Below are 19968 nucleotides of genomic sequence, written 5' to 3' on the forward strand. Positions count from 1 at the left end.
GGAACCGAACCCAAAACCCGAAAAATTTCCGGCGCTCATCTCTAATAAATATCCTTATGACTGTATATATATATACATATTACACTTCCCCACAGCCAGTCTACCACAAGAGCTCCTCGTACAATATCAATACTACAGCAATGTAGAACGGAGGCCACTGAAATCCATATAGATTGTAATCACAAATCATGTATATGGATTTTAACCCTCGTGGTTTATAATTTCGGCTGACCTATGTATCTGGATAACCAGTTTTAAGATTTAGATAATCCACTATTACATAAATTTACTGTCTGTATTAAAGCTGCTTTATGCAGTCCGATTTGTTAACTCTAAAAGGCCCTACACATTTATCGATCCGCCGCCGAGCTGCCCAACGAAAGATACTGCCGACGGGCGACCCGGTGGCGGGGGGGGGGGGGGGCAGCGACGAGGGGAGTGAAGTTCCTTCACTCCCTCCGTCACCCGGCTCCAAAGAGAAGTGCAGGCAAACATGGACGAGATCGTCCATATTGGCCTGCATGCACAGCCGACGGGGCACCAGCGATGAACGAGCACGGGGCCGCACATCGTTCATTGCTGGTGCCTCCACACTCAAAGATATGAACGGTATCTCGTTCATTAATGAACAAGATTGTTCATATCTTTTAGTCAGATCGATCAGTGTGTAGGGCCCATTACAAATGCTAGCTGGAAGTAATGGATGTACTTACAAAGGTTAGGTCTGCTTGAATAGTTTGCAGTTCTGCTGACAATTATGGAAGGCAGCAACATAGATTAAAGTCCCCATACATCCGCAATCACAAAAGCAATTCACAGATCCTGAGATTTTTTCCCCCCCAAAGTAATGATTTCCCAATCCACCAATCTGCGCCCATACATAACGTGATCCAACTGCAAAAATTACAAAAAGGATGCAGGCACGTACGGACGCAGCATTTACTGCGGGCAGCCACAGAAAATGCAAATGCAGGCTGAGGCGTTCGCTTGGCGGGAACGCTCTGTGTCCTAGGCGGAGACAGAGCATTGCAGGGACGTGGCTTCAAAATATGTGTGTGGGGGGGGCGTGTGGTGCAGCGTGAATGGGAGCGTGATTGGGGGGCGGCTGAGTGGCGTCACACGCAGCCGACGCGGTCAGAAAAATGCCGGCGGGCTTCTTGAACTTGCAGGAGGGTACCCCATTTTTTGCAATCAAGCAGAAATTGCGGTGCAACCACACTTTCATCTTGGACATGGGGGGGGGGGGGGGAATCAGCATGCAATCCTTACTGAATTAGGCCCCTGTTTCAGTGATTTACAGATCATTTTCAGCAACTACAGATCTGCCAATCTTGAATCTTCCATCAGTTTACTAGAAATGGTCTGCAGATCTGCAGAGTGTTACCATACACCAACAATCTACCGTACATCCCCAACTGATGTTTGAAATAAAACCTGTTTAAAAACCCAATTTAAACAATTCCAATATTTTTTGGTCAGAATCTGTGAACCCCATACAGTGCAGATTTATTTACACACCAGCAAAATGCCAAATTGCTCCAATTGATGGCCGATATATGGGGGCCTTTTCAGATAGCATATACAGGTCGAGTATCCCTTATCCAAAATGCTTTGGACCAGAGGTATTTTGGATATTGGATCTTTCTGTATTTTGGAATCATTGCATACCATAATGAGATATCATGGTGATGGGACCTAAGTATGCACAGAATGCATTTGTTTCATATACACCTTTTATCATCATTTTATACAATATTATTAAATTACTTTGTTTAATGCTCAAAGTGTGTGTACATTCACACAATTCATTTATGTTTCATATACACCTTATACACACAGCCTCAAGGTCATTTAATACAATATTTTTAATAACTTTGGTTATTAACCATCTCAGTCTCACTCGAAAAATTCCGTATTCCGGAACATTTGGATATGGGCTGCCTAACCTGTATTACATCTATTGAGTATGTAGAGGCGGTCCTTGGTCGGGGTACCGACCTGTAGGTATAAAATACAATTTCATTGTTTCAAAGAAACCCATTGTTAGTTTTGGCCACAAAGTTTAAAAACCCAATCATATTAAGTGTGAAACCAGACCTATTTCGCATTTAATATTATGGAGTTTTCAACTTGCAAAAGCTGCCATAGAGTGAATCGATCCCCCAGATATATAGCAAGGCAGGTCCTCCAGCCGGGTAATTATTACTCTCCTAAAGGGACATTAAGCTAATTTTGCGGCAAATACCCCACAAAAACTGCTGTTTTGGAATGAAAATATTATATATATATATATATATATATTCCCTCATATGTGATCACAGTATGAAGTCAGAATGTCTGATCATCAACTTTGATGATGTCAACATGGTGAAAATGTTGACATTTCTGTTATGGTTAGCATTACACTAAACACACATTGTTGACATTTCAAGAACAGTGGCGTAACTACCGCCCCTACATCCACTGCGAAGGCTTGGAGGCGCAGGGCTGCAGAGTCATTGCAGATTTACATGCGTACGGCTAGTCCACATGTCAATCTGCTAAATGTCCCTCCCAAAATGGCTGCCGTCATGAAGGAGACATGCAAGAGGTCATACTTGACCTCTAGTGTCTGACTGCCGGGAAGTGGATGCAGGACTCGGGAGCTCATAGCACTGGCGGCCGTGGCAGCAGCTACCTTACACCATGGCAAGGAGCACTAAAACTAACATTACACATCCCTAGCAACAAGCATTACCCCCAGCGCATAAAATCCCTGTCAACGAGCACGACACCTAGAGCATGAAACCCCTGGCAACGAACACGACACCAAGTGCATGAAACCCCCTGGAAATAAGCATGACACCCAGCACATGAAACCCCTGGCAACGAGCATGACACCCAGTGCACGAAAACCCGTTGGCTACTAGCATTACACATCCCTAGCAACAAGCATTACCCCCTGGAAATAAACATGGCACACGGCGTATGAAACCCCTGGCAACAAGCATTACCCCCTGGAAACAAGCATGACACTCAGTGCATGAAACCCCTGGCAATGAGCATGACACCCTGAGCATGAAAACCTCTGGTACCGTGCATGGAACCAAGAGCAAGGTCTGCTCAGACCACGCTGCAGAGTAACCACAGTCTGCCTGGCTAGGAATGCGATATCTAGCCCATAGGCCAAAATTAGCCGCGGGGACCAATATCAGTAATGCATCAAATTACGGATATTGGTAAATTTGCCAGCATCGCATACCCCACAGAAACCTATGGGGGATGCGGCTGCAGGTGGCAATAGATGGATTGCAACAGGTATCCCAAATACCTGCTACGGTCCCTCCTTATTACATTCAGGAGATGCCTAATATTTGCGGTTAACCCCCCAAAAACGGGTGTTTTGGGGGGCTATAGTCAAATATACTTTGATAAGTAGGCCCCTTAGTACTACTTCTAACTAACATGTAAATCGTATTCCCTGCACTGGTAAAGTCAATGGGTTGCAGCCTGCTTGTAATTGTTAATACCTGTGATGTTAGTGTATTAGAATGCTTAATATTTGTAGACACTCCCTTACTAATTTGTGAAAGCCTGAATCTTCAGTTATGGTCCCTAGGACCAGGGGGATGCTGGGAAGTGGGTGGTCCAGTGTGCCTGGAGTTGGTGATGGAATAAACAGCACAGCAGTGAACTCACATGTCTCTGTGTCCTGATGACTGGATTTACAAACATATGAACAAAACATACCTATTAGTGGAGCTTGAAATATTTCTAGTGTTTGTTCTGTACACAGACACATTGCACAATATGCTACCTGCAATACGAAGCTTCTAATTCCCCCTCCGCAACTGAAAAAGAAAATCCCATCTCTATATGTAGCCAAGTGTGGCCAGCAGTGGATGGCTTTAGAAAGGCATTTAACAAGCCTGATCTTTACCACCGAGCTCTGCGATTACCATATCCCTTTCACCGCCTCCTAGAGACACAATGAAAAGTGAGTGCCACACAAATGTTTTATTTTCAATCCATGCTATGTACATAAACCAGTTTGAAAGTCATTGCTATTTAATTTTCTGCTATCTTTTTCTAGTGGAGATACCGACAAATAAAACACGCGGCACATCAAGTGACTCTGAAAGAAAATCGTTTGAGCCTTGACACACTGTACACCCCCTTGCCGTTCACTACAATGGAACTTTCTAGAAACCAAAGGCTATGCTTTTTCGTCTGGTGCAATAATGTTGCAGCACCCTCCAATCCACCTTACCCTTGACCCAGCAGGGAAGATCATTTAACGTTTTAATATTTTATTTGAAGGTTTACAAGTCATCAGATTCTGTAGGTGGAGAGATTTACCAAGTCTCAGGGGTATATTTACTAAAGTCCCGATTTAATTTGAGTTTGTAGTTTTCTTCTAAGTGTGATCACGGGAATTTACTAAACACAAATCTCTGCAGTGTTGGGGCTATTCGTATTATTTTCCCGTCCCCTTCTCCACGTGGAATCCAAACGTTTACCTGTAAATCCAAAATTCCAATATACTCACCTATTATCCATGATGATAGGTCCTCTTCTTTCCAGAAGTAATCCATGGCCTTGTAAAAAAAAAAAAAAAAATCCGATCCACTCCACTAAAGGGGTTCCATGTTTACACATGGAACCCCTTTCCCCGAATGCCGGGACCCCCGTGACTCCTGTCACTGGAGATCTCAGCAGCCAATCGGGGAGCGCCACGTCATGGTGCTCTCCTGATTGGCTGTGCGCTGCTAGCCTGACAATCAGGAGTAGTGAACCAGCTAGAAAGGGGGATTGCGCTCCTCCATTCTGGCCTATGATGGGAACTTTGCGGTTTACCACGAAGTTAATTGATTAACTTCGTGGTAAACCGCAAAGTTCCCATCATAGGCCAGAATGGAAGAGCGCAATCCCCCATTCTAGCCGGTTCACTACTCCTGATTGACAGGCTAGTAGCGCACAGCCTATCAAAAGAGCACCATGACATGGTGCTCCCCGATTGGCTGCTGGGTTCTCTAGTGACAGGAGTCACGGGGGTCCCGGCATTTGGGGAAAGGGGTTCCATTTGTAAACATGGAACCCCTTTAGTGGCGTGGATCGGACTTTTTTTTTTTGTTTTGTTTTCCAAGGCCATGGATTACTTCTGGAATTTTGGAATACAGGTAAACGTTTGGATTCTACATGGAGAAGGGGACATGATTGCCCGGCGTGGGATGTAGGTAGGTAGGGGCGTGAATATTATATTTTTTTTTTTTATTTAGGTATTTCTTTTGTTGTAGAACTACAGGTACCAGCAGCTAGTGGAGCCCAGTGCTGGTTTTAAAAATACGGGGGCACCCCAGTCAAGTTTTCCCCGGTATTTAAACAACCAGGACTGGCTCACTGATCCGGCCGGGCTTCATTGTGTTATGTCCGGCAGTGTTTTACTCATCGCTCCCGTAAAACACTGCCCGACAATACGAACAACATACATCAGAAAATATGAAAAAGCAAAACTCGGCAGCTTAGTAAATTCCCGAAAATGATTTCAACAAGTTGCAGAAAAGTACGACCGATAAAATTAGAGTTCAAAACTCCCACCAATTCGGTAGAAACATGAATCTTAGTAAATATACCCCCTGGAGAGAGATAGAAGTTGGTTTCATGCACAGCCTGTAAAATGTGACAGAAACGGATTGGTTTGGGCAACTTCCCCACTTTAGCTCTCTCCAAGATTTGATAAATCTCCCCTAGGTGTTTTAAGAGGAAGGGGGAAAGAGGAACCAAAAAATACCACACACATCTTCATGTTCTGATGACAGAAGAATGTGGATTTTTTTTCCCCCCTTCCTTTAATTGCTCTCAAACTTCTCTTATGATCTATCAAACTGCAACCGCTAGTATGTGAATGCAGTATTTACATCGTGGATTAAATAATCTACACTTATAAACCGGGTACATGAACCATCTTCCAAACAGATTAATGCAGGGATAGAGGCCCGAGCAGTGGCCAGAGGTCCATCATACTCACGTAGAATATTCACGCTTATGGAGGGTGTTATGCTCCATCAGGTAATACTTCACGATGATCACCACAGTCAGGTAACCGGCAGCCAAGGTTCCAAGAATACTGAAGAACAGATTAAAAAAAATCATACATTAAATACATTGCTTGTCAAAGACTAATAGGGTTTATTTACAAAGAGTCGGTTTCAAAAGCCAAAACTTCCGATTATGCCCGAAATTTAAGAGGGCAATGTTGTTACTAGTGGTGCTTTGCTAGTAAAATCATTGCCCTTTTACATTCTGGGCATAAAAGGAGAGAAGTGCCGGGTATCAGAACCGAACACTTAGGGGCATAATCAATCCTTGTAAAATTATTGCAGATTTAGAAAAACCTCAGATCAGCCGGCATCGCGCATCTCCGGCAAACTCAGACCTCATTACATATGCCACTTTGTATTAAAAAAAAAAAAAAAACACCACAGCAGTCATAAGCAATCATTACTACATTTAGGGCAATGATTCCCAAGCGGTCCTGAATCCCGGCACCATAGAGTATCAGCAATTTTTTCACAGCAACCCCTAGAATAAAAGTTTTTAATTGATATATCTTGACACCTACCGGTCATCTTTAGGGTCAGTTACAGTATGTGGTGGTGTACAGTGGTGCTGCAGATAGGCAGCCACCAGCACTGGTTAGGCCCATCACTTTGACCATAGATAATCTGATTTGGTCCTGGACCACAAACCCAAGGCACCCCTGCAAACGATAAATTTGCGCCCTCCCATTTACAAAGGAATAGCACGCGCCTCTGGGGCACAACAAAAAAGGGGTGTGGTCTTACATGGAAGAGGAATGGCCACACAATAGTACTCCCATTTCAAATTACGCCACAGTAGCACACTTATTCACATAACACCGCACGTCGTAGTGCTTCTCTTCTACACATAATGCCGCATGTAGTAGTGCTTCTTATACACATAATGCCCCTTGTAGTAGTGCCGCTTACACAAAATCCCCCCTGTGGTAGTGCTGCTTACACACATTATGCCCACAGTGACACATACACACTTTCTCAAGTTCACTCACTCTTTACATCTTCTTACGAAAAGAAGGTGCCATTCCTCCTCATCATCATGACCAGTCTGGTCCGTATAGCTCCGCCCCTCCATTCCATATAGCTCCACCCCGTTTTTAGGGTCTTCAGTTCCCGCACAGTGCACACTGCAGTGTGTGACAGGCACAGCAGCAGGGAAGTAGAGCACGGAGAGCGCCTCTCCAGCCTGGCGCCTACCTGCTCGGCATACCTTTGCCGAGTGGGTAGCACTGGGCCTGCACCCCTACAAGAGCATCACAGGGAGCCAGGGCACAAGATTTGGGTACAACTGATTTAGGGGGTTCTTTACCAAGCAAGGTATACAGCCTCAGTTGGGGGAATTGATCCAGTACTCTACGGAACCAGAAATTGTTATACCTTAGTAAATAAAAAGTCTAAGGGGGTAATTTACTGAGGTAAAACAATTTCTGGAACTACACAGTACTGCATAAAATTCCCCAACTGAGGCTGTATATGTTGCTTCTAACCTAGGACAATGTACCACAAAAAGTTCATATTACAGACGTGCAGTTAATAAACACTACAGCAATTATACAACGCTAGGGTGTAATATTTAGGGTTCGAGCACATTGTAAAGTATTTCTAACCTCATCGCACCAAAATCCCCCTTCTGTTTTATAGTATATTACAAACTGGATTTATAGGATTCCCTTTACAGATTAAATGCAAAAATGACGGCTAGAATTTCCAGCACCCATGAAAAGCGATTACAGAAGCAGCGCTGGGCGTGCAGGAGTTAATAGGATTTCTGGTAGACAATTTTGTAACTAATGTTCCCAGCCAATGACATTCCCATTACTCCAGAGAAACGGTTACAATAATTTTAAATCCGTACAACCATCCATTTCACGAGGACAGGAATCCACTCAGAGTCTTACCCACATTACACTGAATTATCTACTGTCGATATTAGGAGACTAAACCGCTGAGACAGCAGCTTCAGTTTGGAAGAGTTTCCGCCTGCAGAGAGCCCGCATACAGCTTCCTCCATGTATACATTGCACCAAATGATGCCAGTGGTCCAAAAACGCAGTGTGTGCCCTTATGTACAGCCTACGGATTCATGTTCTGCAACTTTGTTAGCTAATTTAAATGGGACCATGGGCAGGCATAGAGAATATTATACATACATTACAATATATATATATATATATATATATATATATATATATATATATATATATATATATATATATACACATATATACACACATATACACACACACATACACACACACACACACACACAGAAATTTATATATCCAGAAAACCTGCTAACTGAATAAAAAAGGATGAGAGCACAAATTTAGACTTGCGTGGCCAAGGTCAACGTTTGCTAGGTCACGAAAGTGCCGGCCTCCTGCAGGTCTTTGTTGCCAGCCCACCACTGTGTGCAGGCCCTGTACTTAGATTTCCATCAATGCCTTAAGTCTATCTTATTACTAAAAGGATATAAGCTCTGTTGCAGTCCGTAATAACAAAAGTCTGAGACATGAGCAAAACAGACTGCCCTCCATTTAGAACTGGATCTTTAAAATCCCGACAGGGGCGAGGCAATTATGCTATCCACCTCTCCTCTACCACTGCCTTTCCACAGCCTAACCCTAACCTTCATACCAAACCCTAACCTCCCCACTGGTGGTGCTAAACCTAACACCCCACCCCCCTGCAGCCTAACCCTAAACCCCACCCCCAGGTAGCACCTAAACCTAACCTCCCCCTGGCCCAAACGGCTTTCCGACAACCGGTATCTTAACCACATCCCTCCCTTACTTTCTGCATACATTGTAAAATGCCCATTTACCAAAATCGTGAGACATGCACTATGTTGGGTGGCACAGTGGTTAGCATTGCTGCCTCACAGCACCAGCATCTTGGGATCAATTCCAACCAAGCCCTATGTTAAATTTGTATGTTCTACAGGTGTTCGCATGAGTCCTCGAAGTGTTCCCACAAATGTACAAAAATAAAAATAAATAAATGGCAGGGTAATTGGCTTCTGACAAAAATGGACTCTGGGGTGTTATGTGCTGTAACCTCCACTAGGGCGGGGACTGATATGAATGCAATAATGCAAAGTACTTTGAGTACTAGCGAGACAGGAACTATGGAATTATTATTGTATACATACGTTTCATTCACCTGGTCTCCGATTAATATCCCCACAATCCTGCATACAGATACAACAACACAACAGCTGCATGCCTTGAGGAACGCGGTGAGTGATCTAGGTTGAGGAGCACCGGCTTGCAATTAAACATGACAGCTCTGGAGTTCGCCTTCTCTAGTTTGATTGTTTTTTTGTTTTTAAATTGACAAGTTCTAAGAAAACCTGTGAAAAGAGATTAAGGGGGACATGTACGAAGCAGTGAGAAGAGCGGAGAAGTGAGCCAGTGGAGAAGTTGCCCCATCAACCAATCAGCAGCTCTGTATAAAATTCTATAGTATGCAAATTATAGATGTTACTTCAGTGCCGATTGGTTGCCATGGGCAACTTCTCCACTGGCTCACTTCTCCGCTCTTATCACTGCTTAGTAAATGTCCCCCTAAGTGAAGTATGGAAAGCAATTTCTCTGTGGCGTAATCTAGTGGAACGAAACTTTAATTCCCTCCCCCCCACAACTATTTAAGAGGCATCCACACATACATGGGTCAGTGATAATTGTTATTTCTACTCCAACATCAGATCTAGGCTTGTCCTCTATATACTGAGCATTGTTGTGGCATTTTTTTTTATTTTTATTAACGGGCATATGCAAAGATGTAACAGGAGATAAAGGCTGGTATAATATAGCAGAATAGCCGAGATGCAGACATGTGACCGCCGCTCAGCCATGTCGACACCCAGACCCCGAGCGATCAAACGTCTGACAGTCGGTATGCCGACTGTCAGGGACTATTCGTAGGTATCCACGACACCCATAGAGTGGGAATAGACCCTGTGGTGAGCGCAGCGAGCCCACAAGGGGCTCTGTTGCGCTCCACGCGCCCCCCCACCCCCACCCCTGCCCCGCCGGGATTCTGTGGTCGGTATGTTGACCTCTGGGTTCCCCATCGCCAGTCTCGCAGCCCCAACCCGGATAGTCACTAACTAGTGATGTGTGATGGATGTTGACAGCGATACGGCAGTGTACAATTATAACACTAAAAATTATTACTTTTTTTTTTGGGGGGGGGGGGGGCAACATTCAATAGATTGGGTTATGGTTGTACAGAAAATACATCCTCCCTTTCAAAATTTAGAAGTGAATTTAATATTTCACAATGGTTAACAAGAACTTACCTGAATGGACTACACTTATGCAGAGGTCCTGTTTAAATAAGGTTTGGCCAGAAAGTATTTATTGGTAAACGTGTATGCCACCATTTGTAATCAATCAATCAACCGTCCACTAGGTGGCACTGTTACATGGAGTCTACACAATAGAGTACCAAGACTAGAGGGCCCCAGCTGCTGGAATTACAGAGGTCTCCTCTGTCCAAGGAGAGCTTGTGCCATTGAACTCAATGTTAAGTCACCAGAATGCATATGAAAGCATTAGTCATATACAGATGTAGCCATGCTCATCTTACTGCGATGCATCATGTTGCGTCACGGCATACTGCATGGTGTGACTAGGCGCAGCTGACAATCACTTCATTAATTCCTTTTAGGAGCAATCGCTGGCTGCGAATAGCCACAGCCCGACACCCCATGCAGCAAGCAGTGTTGCAGCAAAGAGGAGCATGGCTACATCTGTACCAGAGGTTACACTTTTATTTGGGACAGAACACTGCCTGGAGAAATATGTGCAATTCACAAAAACAAATTATATCCATCACATATAGGAGGAGATGTACTAAGACTTCAAGAGTGGAGAGAGATAAAGTACCAACAGTCAGCTCCTAACTGCAATGTTACAGGCTCTACGAGAACAGAACCCACCCGAACTTCTGGGATCTGAGGCTCGGATTCCAAAAATAGGCAAAACATTTTTAGTTAATATTGGCCGAACTAGATGGATCATGTAGGCAGGTAGCAAAACATTTTATTTTTAATAGTGCAGGAAGGAACATATCTCTTACTTACATTTTGGCTCAGTGTGTCATAGTGGTGGTGTAACTTAACTGCAGCACCTTGGTGCACGGCCCAGAGGTCCCAATATAGAAACAGCATTAACCCTTGGTGCACAGTGGTGGTATTTTTCTTGTCTGCCCACAGTGCATTAACCCTTTTATTGGTGCATGCCACCATTACTTTAATTAAATAAGATCAGTGATTTGCAGCAGTGTGTAAAACAAAAATATAATCCACTCCCCCCACAAAAAAAAAAAAAAAAAGGTGGTGGTGGTCCAGGGGGCATAAAGTTAAGGAAGGGGCAGCTGAAATATAAATCTTTCACAATGTTACCCAAATCCAGACAACATTTGTGAAGACATCTGCACCATTGGTGAATTCAAAGTTAGTAGGAATGTTAACCTTCTAGGCACCTCCTCCATGTTACGTAATTTGCAGCAAGTTCATGAAATTTTACAAAATTGTTATTTTACAAAATTACAAGCATCCAGTATCAGCTACAGCAGTTTGGTTAAGCTTATGCAATCTCCGCTGCCAATATCCTTATCATTAGTGATCAGAGGCAGTCCTTCTAAAAAACTGGTTGGTAGGAGTCCAAACAAACCAAGCACCTCAGCCACAAAAGTGGCAGTCACTATCGCTGAAGAGCTTGGTTTGTTAAACTGTGCATGTCCTTTTTAAATATAAAAAATAAGGGTGGGTGGACAATTCAATCTTGCACCACTTTTCTTTTCTGCCACTGCTGTGTGGCAATGTTTCTTAGATGTGCTATAAACAGCCGTGTTTGTACCACTGCTCTGTCGCTTCGTAACCAGCCAGCTTGCTGCAGCCTTTTGGACAATATTGATAAAAACAATATTGTGAGCTGCGAGGTGGTCAAAACTGACTGGAAATGAATGTTATTCAGGTTAATACTGTAGGAAGAGAAAAAGGCCTACATTTTGTCAGTTAATCTGTTCATAAATTTTTGGAAATAAAAAAAATAAAATACAGATCAGAGACACGAGGGCAGTTTTGACGAAACCAGATGACAACTTAGAACCAAAGTGTGTGTGTGTGCGCGCGTGTGTGTGTGTGGGGGGGGGGGGGGGGGTGTAGGTGCACATCGCTAATTCCCATGTAATACTTTCCTGAGCTTGGCGGTAGTGGCACAGGTATGAACAAGGTGCGGTGGGGCAGTGGGACCAACGCTTTCCAGTTATATTGATCTATAGAGCAATGGAAACATTAAAACAGAATGTGAAATACATGGGCCAGGATGTAATGAAAGCAGAGTTTTGCGTCCAGGAAGAAGTCTGACATTATAATGTGCGACTTTCCCGGAACATCGCCAATGTAATGGCGGTTAAGCTATCCTGCGGCCGCCGAGGTGCTCCTCACTACACAGTCTTGCTGGACAGCGATGTTAAATCCTGCGAGATACTGTTCCGGTGGTGACAGACCACTGCAATGGTGAAGTAGCTGGCAAGACGCCGGGCGCGCTATCCCGGCTCCCCCAATAAAGGCTTCTCCATGTGTGATGCCGCTATGGTGCGTGTGTGACAGACGCTGTTTTGGGGGATGGGTGTTATGGCATCAGTTTTATTAGTGGGGGCCCCCACAACTTAATTCCCCCTGGGCCCCCACAGGCCCTGCCCCTGGGCACACTTCTACTCTTTGTACAGCTTAAAGGTTTTTGTGTTACTGTTCTTTGAGTAAGTTAGTTTCAGCTTCTTGATGGATTGTATATCCTATATAGAGGTGAGCGGGTTCGGTTCGCCGAGATCCGAACTCCCCCAGAACTTCACGTGGTTTATACGGGTCCGCGGCAGCCTTGGTTCTTCCCGCCTAACACGCAAAACCCAAACAGGGGAAAACATCATCCCGCTGTCGGATTCTCGCGAGATTTGGATTCCATATAGAGAGCCGCGCGTCGCCGCCATTTTCACTTGTGCATTGTCGATTGAGCGGAGAGGACGTGGCTATGTTCTCTGCCTGAAAAGCTCAATATCTGCTCAGTGTGCTGTCCACCAGTATATAGTAGTACAGCAAGCCATTGATGTATCTTGCAGCTCCGTGTCAGACTCCGTTCTAGTATCCTGATTATTGCTCAATATCTGCTGCATTGTTGTGACCAGTATATAGTAGTACAGTGCTGCATTGTGGTGACCACCTGTATATAGTAGTACAGTAGGCCATTGCTGTATCTTGCAGCTCCATGTCACTTCTATTCTCCTGATCAGTGCTGCATTGTGGTGACCACCAGTATATAGTAGTACAGTACAGTACGCCATTGCCGTATCTTGCAGCTCCGTGTCAGACTCTGTTCTAGTATCCTGATCAGTGCTCAATATCTGCTGCAATGTTGTGACCAGTATATAGTAGTACAGTGCTGCATTGTGGTGACCACCAGTATATAGTAGTACAGTATAGTAGGCCATAGCGTTATCTTGCTGCATTGTGTCACTTCTAGTATCCTGATCAGTGCTTAATATCTGTGCTCAGTGTCAGTACTGCATTGTGGTGACCAGTATACTACAGTACAATAGTCCAGTGCTGTTCTCGCTGCTCAGTGTCAGTCCTGTGATTTTGTCATTTTCTGCAAGTGATTTGGACCAATAATACCATTGATTAGAACGAATAATTCCTGTGATATTGAGGTGTTTGTGTCGCTTAGCTTAGCCATCCAGCGACCATAGTGCACCTCTTTTTCTTTTTTCTTTGCATCATGTGCCGTTTGGGGACTATTTTTTTTTTAAAGTGCCATCCTGTCTGACACTGCAGTGCCACTCCTAGATGGGCCAGGTGTTTGTGTCGGCCACTTGGGTCGCTTAGCTTAGTCATCCAGCGACCTCTGTGCAAATTTTAGGACTAAAAATAATATTGTGAGGTGTTCAGAATAGACTGGAAATTATGGTTATTGGAGGTTAATACTATGGGATCAAAATTACCCCAAAAATTCTATGATTTAAGCTGTTTTTGGAAGAAAAGAACAAAAAAAAAACAAAACAAAAAAAAACACCCCCGAATCTCCAAAAAAATTTTAAGGGAGGTTTTGCCAAAACGCGTCCGAATCCAAAACCCGAAAAATTTCCGGTGCACATCACTAATCCTATACCTTTTTTACGTTCTTTTGACAATTTCTATATGTGTGCTATAGCAATGTCAATTCTCGATTTCAGTTATTGCACCAGGTCTACTTTGCTTGCCGGGAAGTCGGGAACCCAGCTCCGGGACCCCGACTGCCGGCAGCGGGGCGAATGCAAGAGAGCCCATTTCGGGCACGGTGGCGTGCCACGCTATTTATTCTCCCTCCAGGGGTGTCATGTACACCCTAAGAGGTTGTCTGTATCCTGGTGGTGGGGATCCTGGTGTCGGTATGCTGACCGCCGGGATCCCGACAACCGGTATATCGAGTTCCACCCATTGCACCAATATAGCGGCCTTGTGTTTTTTCATGTGATGCTGCAGTGCATTGTATTTCAATAAAAATACTAAAAATAAAATAAAAAAAGAGAAACATAAAAACACATTATAAACATGACACTATCTGGCTGGTGTCCTTGAATAGGTATCACAATACCTGCATTCACTCACAAGATTTAAGCATGCATTTTTTTTTATTCCTACAATACATCAGCGGATGCCCCCAGTCCATTTAGGTACAGAAGCTCATACGTTTGCATATAGTACTGGACATTGGGGGTCATTCCGACCCGATTGCTGCAGTTTGTCGCAGTGCAGCAGTCGGGTCGGAACTGTGCATGCACCTAGCAAACGCCTCTGAGACAGAGGCTGTCGCTGGGTGGGAGGGGGCTGGATGGCACCGTTAAGCCGCCATTTAGGAGGCACGGTCCGGCGGCCAACGCAGGCATGGCCGGACCGTTGGGGGGGCAGGGCCGCAGTGGCCGCGTGACGTCTCACGTGGCCAGCAACAAACAACTCCCGGCTAGCCGCAGGAGCTGCGCTGGCCGGGAGTTACTCCTGAAATACAAAAGCATCGCCACTGTGCGATGCTTTTGTATTTGTGCAGGGAAGGGGGGGGGGGGAAGGGGGCGGCACTGACATGCGGGGCGGACTAGCCTTGTGCTGGGCGTCCCCCCGCATGTCAGGGAAGATGATCGTAGCTGTGCTAAATTTAGCACAGCTACGATCAACTCGGAATGACCCCCATTGGCAAGGGTAACTAGTAGAGATGAGCGGGTTCGGTTTCTCTGAATCCGAACCCGCCAGAACTTCATGTTTTTTTTCACGGGTCCGAGCGACTCGGATCTTCCCGCCTTGCTCGGTTAACCCGAGCGCGCCCGAACGTCATCATGACGCTGTCGGATTCTCGCGAGACTCGGATTCTATATAAGGAGACGCGCGTCGCCGCCATTTTCACACGTGCATTGAGATTGATAGGGAGAGGACGTGGCTGGCGTCCTCTCCATTTAGATTATAAGAGTATAGACAAAAAAATACAATATGAGAGTGCGCTTATCAAATCCGATGTGGATTTTATTTTTTTATTTTTTTATAATAATAAAAAACTTTTTATTGTATCCATACAATTCTATATAATCTAATATCAGCCGGCCGGCTATATACAAAACTTATTTCCAATAAAAAATACTGACATAATTTTAAAACACAATTCCTTAAGTATTCATTATACAGAGTTCTTATCCACAACTCCAATCTATCTGCACAAGTCCATATATACGAAGATTATTTAGCAGCTTATTGCACCAATTGTATTAATTAGCAAACTCTTGAGCAGTTTCTGATGCCAAGTGAGTAGTTTAGTAATAATCTAAAACAACGCCTTCCTCACAGCTGAACAGTCCATTTAGGCAGTTCATATATATTTTGTTACAACTGTAACTATTGGAATTACTTTGTATCAAGTTGTTTGTATACCGTACAGAGTGCTTCTATTCTCCAGCTTGCAAGCATACATACGGCGTCCCTCCTGGTTAGTGTCTCTCGTCACTGTCCGTTAAACTTTGGAGGGGAATCACTTCATATGTCGCTCACCGTTTCTTATTCTCCCGGCGGCTAGCCGTGCGGCTGGAATATTTCCTCGTCAGCCTAACTGGAGATTTGTCGGACTTGTCAGCAGAGAAGGCATACACAGCCCCGCGCCTTCGGGGTATTTAGCAATCACCGGCCAGTAGATATAAGATTGCTGCTGTCTGTATGAGAGTGTCTGACAGACGCGTTTCCCCGCCTACTCGAGAGCATCGGCGGCTTCCTCAGTGTCAATCTCTTTACTTTCTCTTGCTTCCTTTAAATAGCCATATGGATGATATACACATGTGCAACAAGACCATTTCACTGATTTTCTTTGCTTATTAACCCTATACCACCCCATTGATATATATTCATTTATCGCAAGATATGTATACCTGCAGCAAAGTAATTATTTATTTAATTAATCATTTGATTTTTTTATTATTAGGGATCACAATTTAAATCGTAATACTGGAGTTATGTTCATATAAAAGAGCCACTATATATAATAATAATAATAATAATAAATAATAATGATAATAATAATATTATAAAGTAAAAATTAATGAATAATAATACAAAATAATGACATAAATTAAACTAACCTAAGGCATGATGATTTATTTTATTTTTTTGTCTATATTGGGGTAAATGACCTAGTACCCCTGAGAGAGCTGCTGCCGAATCCGACAATTGCAGCGCCAGGAACACTGTGCTGTAGATTATAAGAGACTGAGAGAGATTTACTGGAGCCGACTAGGAGGAGTACTGTTACTGTAGAAGTGTAGAGACTGAGTGGAGAGAGTTTACTAGTGAGGACAGTGCAGTTTACTTTATAATCCGTTCTCTGCCTGAAAAAAGCGATACACAGCACACAGTGACTCAGTCACATACCAAATCTGTGTGCACTGCTCAGGCTCAGGCCAGTGTGCTGCATCATCTATTATCTATATATAATATTATATATATATCTGTCTGACTGCTCAGCTCACACAGCTTATAATTGTGGGGGAGACTGGGGAGCACTACTGCAGTGCCAGTTATAGGTTATAGCAGGAGCCAGGAGTACATAATATATTATATAGTGAGTGACCACCAGACACACAGTGCAGTTTATTTAATATATCCGTTCTCTGCCTGAAAAAAGCGATACACACAGTGACTCAGTCAGTCACATACCATATCTGTGTGCACTGCTCAGGCTCAGGCCAGTGTACTGCATCATCTATATATATTATATATCTGTCTGACTGCTCAGCTCACACAGCTTATAATTGTGGGGGAGACTGGGGAGCACTACTGCAGTGCCAGTTATAGGTTATAGCAGGAGCCAGGAGTACATAATATTATATTAAAATTAAACAGTGCACACTTTTGCTGCAGGAGTGCCACTGCCAGTGTGACTAGTGACCAGTGACCTGACCACCAGTATATATAATATTAGTAGTATACTATCTCTTTATCAACCAGTCTATATTAGCAGCAGACACAGTACAGTGCGGTAGTTCACGGCTGTGGCTACCTCTGTGTCGGCACTCGGCAGCCCGTCCATAATTGTATATACCACCTAACCGTGGTTTTTTTTTCTTTCTTTATACATACATACATACTAGTTACGAGTATACTATCTCTTTATCAACCAGTCTATATTAGCAGCAGACACAGTACAGTGCGGTAGTTCACGGCTGTGGCTACCTCTGTCGGCACTCGGCAGCCCGTCCATAATTGTATATACCACCTAACCGTGGTTTTTTTTTTCTTTCTTTATACATACATACTAGTTACGAGTATACTATCTCTTTATCAACCAGTCTATATATTAGCAGCAGACACAGTACAGTGCGGTAGTTCACGGCTGTGGCTACCTCTGTGTCGGCACTCGGCAGCCCGTCCATAATTGTATACTAGTATCCAATCCATCCATCTCCATTGTTTACCTGAGGTGCCTTTTAGTTGTGCCTATTAAAATATGGAGAACAAAAATGTTGAGGTTCCAAAATTAGGGAAAGATCAAGATCCACTTCCACCTCGTGCTGAAGCTGCTGCCACTAGTCATGGCCGAGACGATGAAATGCCAGCAACGTCGTCTGCCAAGGCCGATGCCCAATGTCATAGTACAGAGCATGTCAAATCCAAAACACCAAATATCAGTAAAAAAAGGACTCCAAAACCTAAAATAAAATTGTCGGAGGAGAAGCGTAAACTTGCCAATATGCCATTTACCACACGGAGTGGCAAGGAACGGCTGAGGCCCTGGCCTATGTTCATGGCTAGTGGTTCAGCTTCACATGAGGATGGAAGCACTCAGCCTCTCGCTAGAAAAATGAAAGGACTCAAGCTGGCAAAAGCAGCACAGCAAAGAACTGTGCATTCTTCGAAATCCCAAATCCACAAGGAGAGTCCAATTGTGTCGGTTGCGATGCCTGACCTTCCCAACACTGGACGTGAAGAGCATGCGCCTTCCACCATTTGCACGCCCCCTGCAAGTGCTGGAAGGAGCACCCGCAGTCCAGTTCCTGATAGTCAGATTGAAGATGTCAGTGTTGAAGTACACCAGGATGAGGAGGATATGGGTGTTGCTGGCGCTGGGGAGGAAATTGACCAGGAGGATTCTGATGGTGAGGTGGTTTGTTTAAGTCAGGCACCCGGGGAGACACCTGTTGTCCGTGGGAGGAATATGGCCGTTGACATGCCAGGTGAAAATACCAAAAAAATCAGCTCTTCGGTGTGGAGGTATTTCACCAGAAATGCGGACAACAGGTGTCAAGCCGTGTGTTCCCTTTGTCAAGCTGTAATAAGTAGGGGTAAGGACGTTAACCACCTCGGAACATCCTCCCTTATACGTCACCTGCAGCGCATTCATAATAAGTCAGTGACAAGTTCAAAAACTTTGGGTGACAGCGGAAGCAGTCCACTGACCAGTAAATCCCTTCCTCTTGTAACCAAGCTCACGCAAACCACCCCACCAACTCCCTCAGTGTCAATTTCCTCCTTCCCCAGGAATGCCAATAGTCCTGCAGGCCATGTCACTGGCAATTCTGACGAGTCCTCTCCTGCCTGGGATTCCTCCGATGCATCCTTGCGTGTAACGCCTACTGCTGCTGGCGCTGCTGTTGTTGCCGCTGGGAGTCGATGGTCATCCCAGAGGGGAAGTCGTAAGCCCACTTGTACTACTTCCAGTAAGCAATTGACTGTTCAACAGTCCTTTGCGAGGAAGATGAAATATCACAGCAGTCATCCTACTGCAAAGCGGATAACTGAGTCCTTGACAACTATGTTGGTGTTAGACGTGCGTCCGGTATCCGCCGTTAGTTCACAGGGAACTAGACAATTTATTGAGGCAGTGTGCCCCCGTTACCAAATACCATCTAGGTTCCACTTCTCTAGGCAGGCGATACCGAGAATGTACACGGACGTCAGAAAAAGACTCACCAGTGTCCTAAAAAATGCAGTTGTACCCAATGTCCACTTAACCACGGACATGTGGACAAGTGGAGCAGGGCAGGGTCAGGACTATATGACTGTGACAGCCCACTGGGTAGATGTATGGACTCCCGCCGCAAGAACAGCAGCGGCGGCACCAGTAGCAGCATCTCGCAAACGCCAACTCTTTCCTAGGCAGGCTACGCTTTGTATCACCGCTTTCCAGAATACGCACACAGCTGAAAACCTCTTACGGCAACTGAGGAAGATCATCGCGGAATGGCTTACCCCAATTGGACTCTCCTGTGGATTTGTGGCATCGGACAACGCCAGCAATATTGTGTGTGCATTAAATATGGGCAAATTCCAGCACGTCCCATGTTTTGCACATACCTTGAATTTGGTGGTGCAGAATTT

The 19968-nt window shown here is 44.5% G+C and overlaps 1 protein-coding gene across 1 annotated transcript in view; it reads right to left on the minus strand.

Moving 5' to 3' along the window:
- SLC38A8 (solute carrier family 38 member 8) overlaps nt 1–19968 on the minus strand; it is a 61616-nt gene that overhangs the window by 33372 nt on the left and 8276 nt on the right. Inside the window, exon 4 of the mRNA XM_063945740.1 lies at nt 6008–6106. Coding sequence (XP_063801810.1) covers nt 6008–6106 — 99 coding nt within the window. The remainder of the gene's footprint in view (nt 1–6007; nt 6107–19968) is intronic.

Source organism: Pseudophryne corroboree, chromosome 11 (genome assembly GCF_028390025.1).
Source record: "Pseudophryne corroboree isolate aPseCor3 chromosome 11, aPseCor3.hap2, whole genome shotgun sequence".
Taxonomy (NCBI): Eukaryota; Metazoa; Chordata; class Amphibia; order Anura; family Myobatrachidae; genus Pseudophryne; species Pseudophryne corroboree.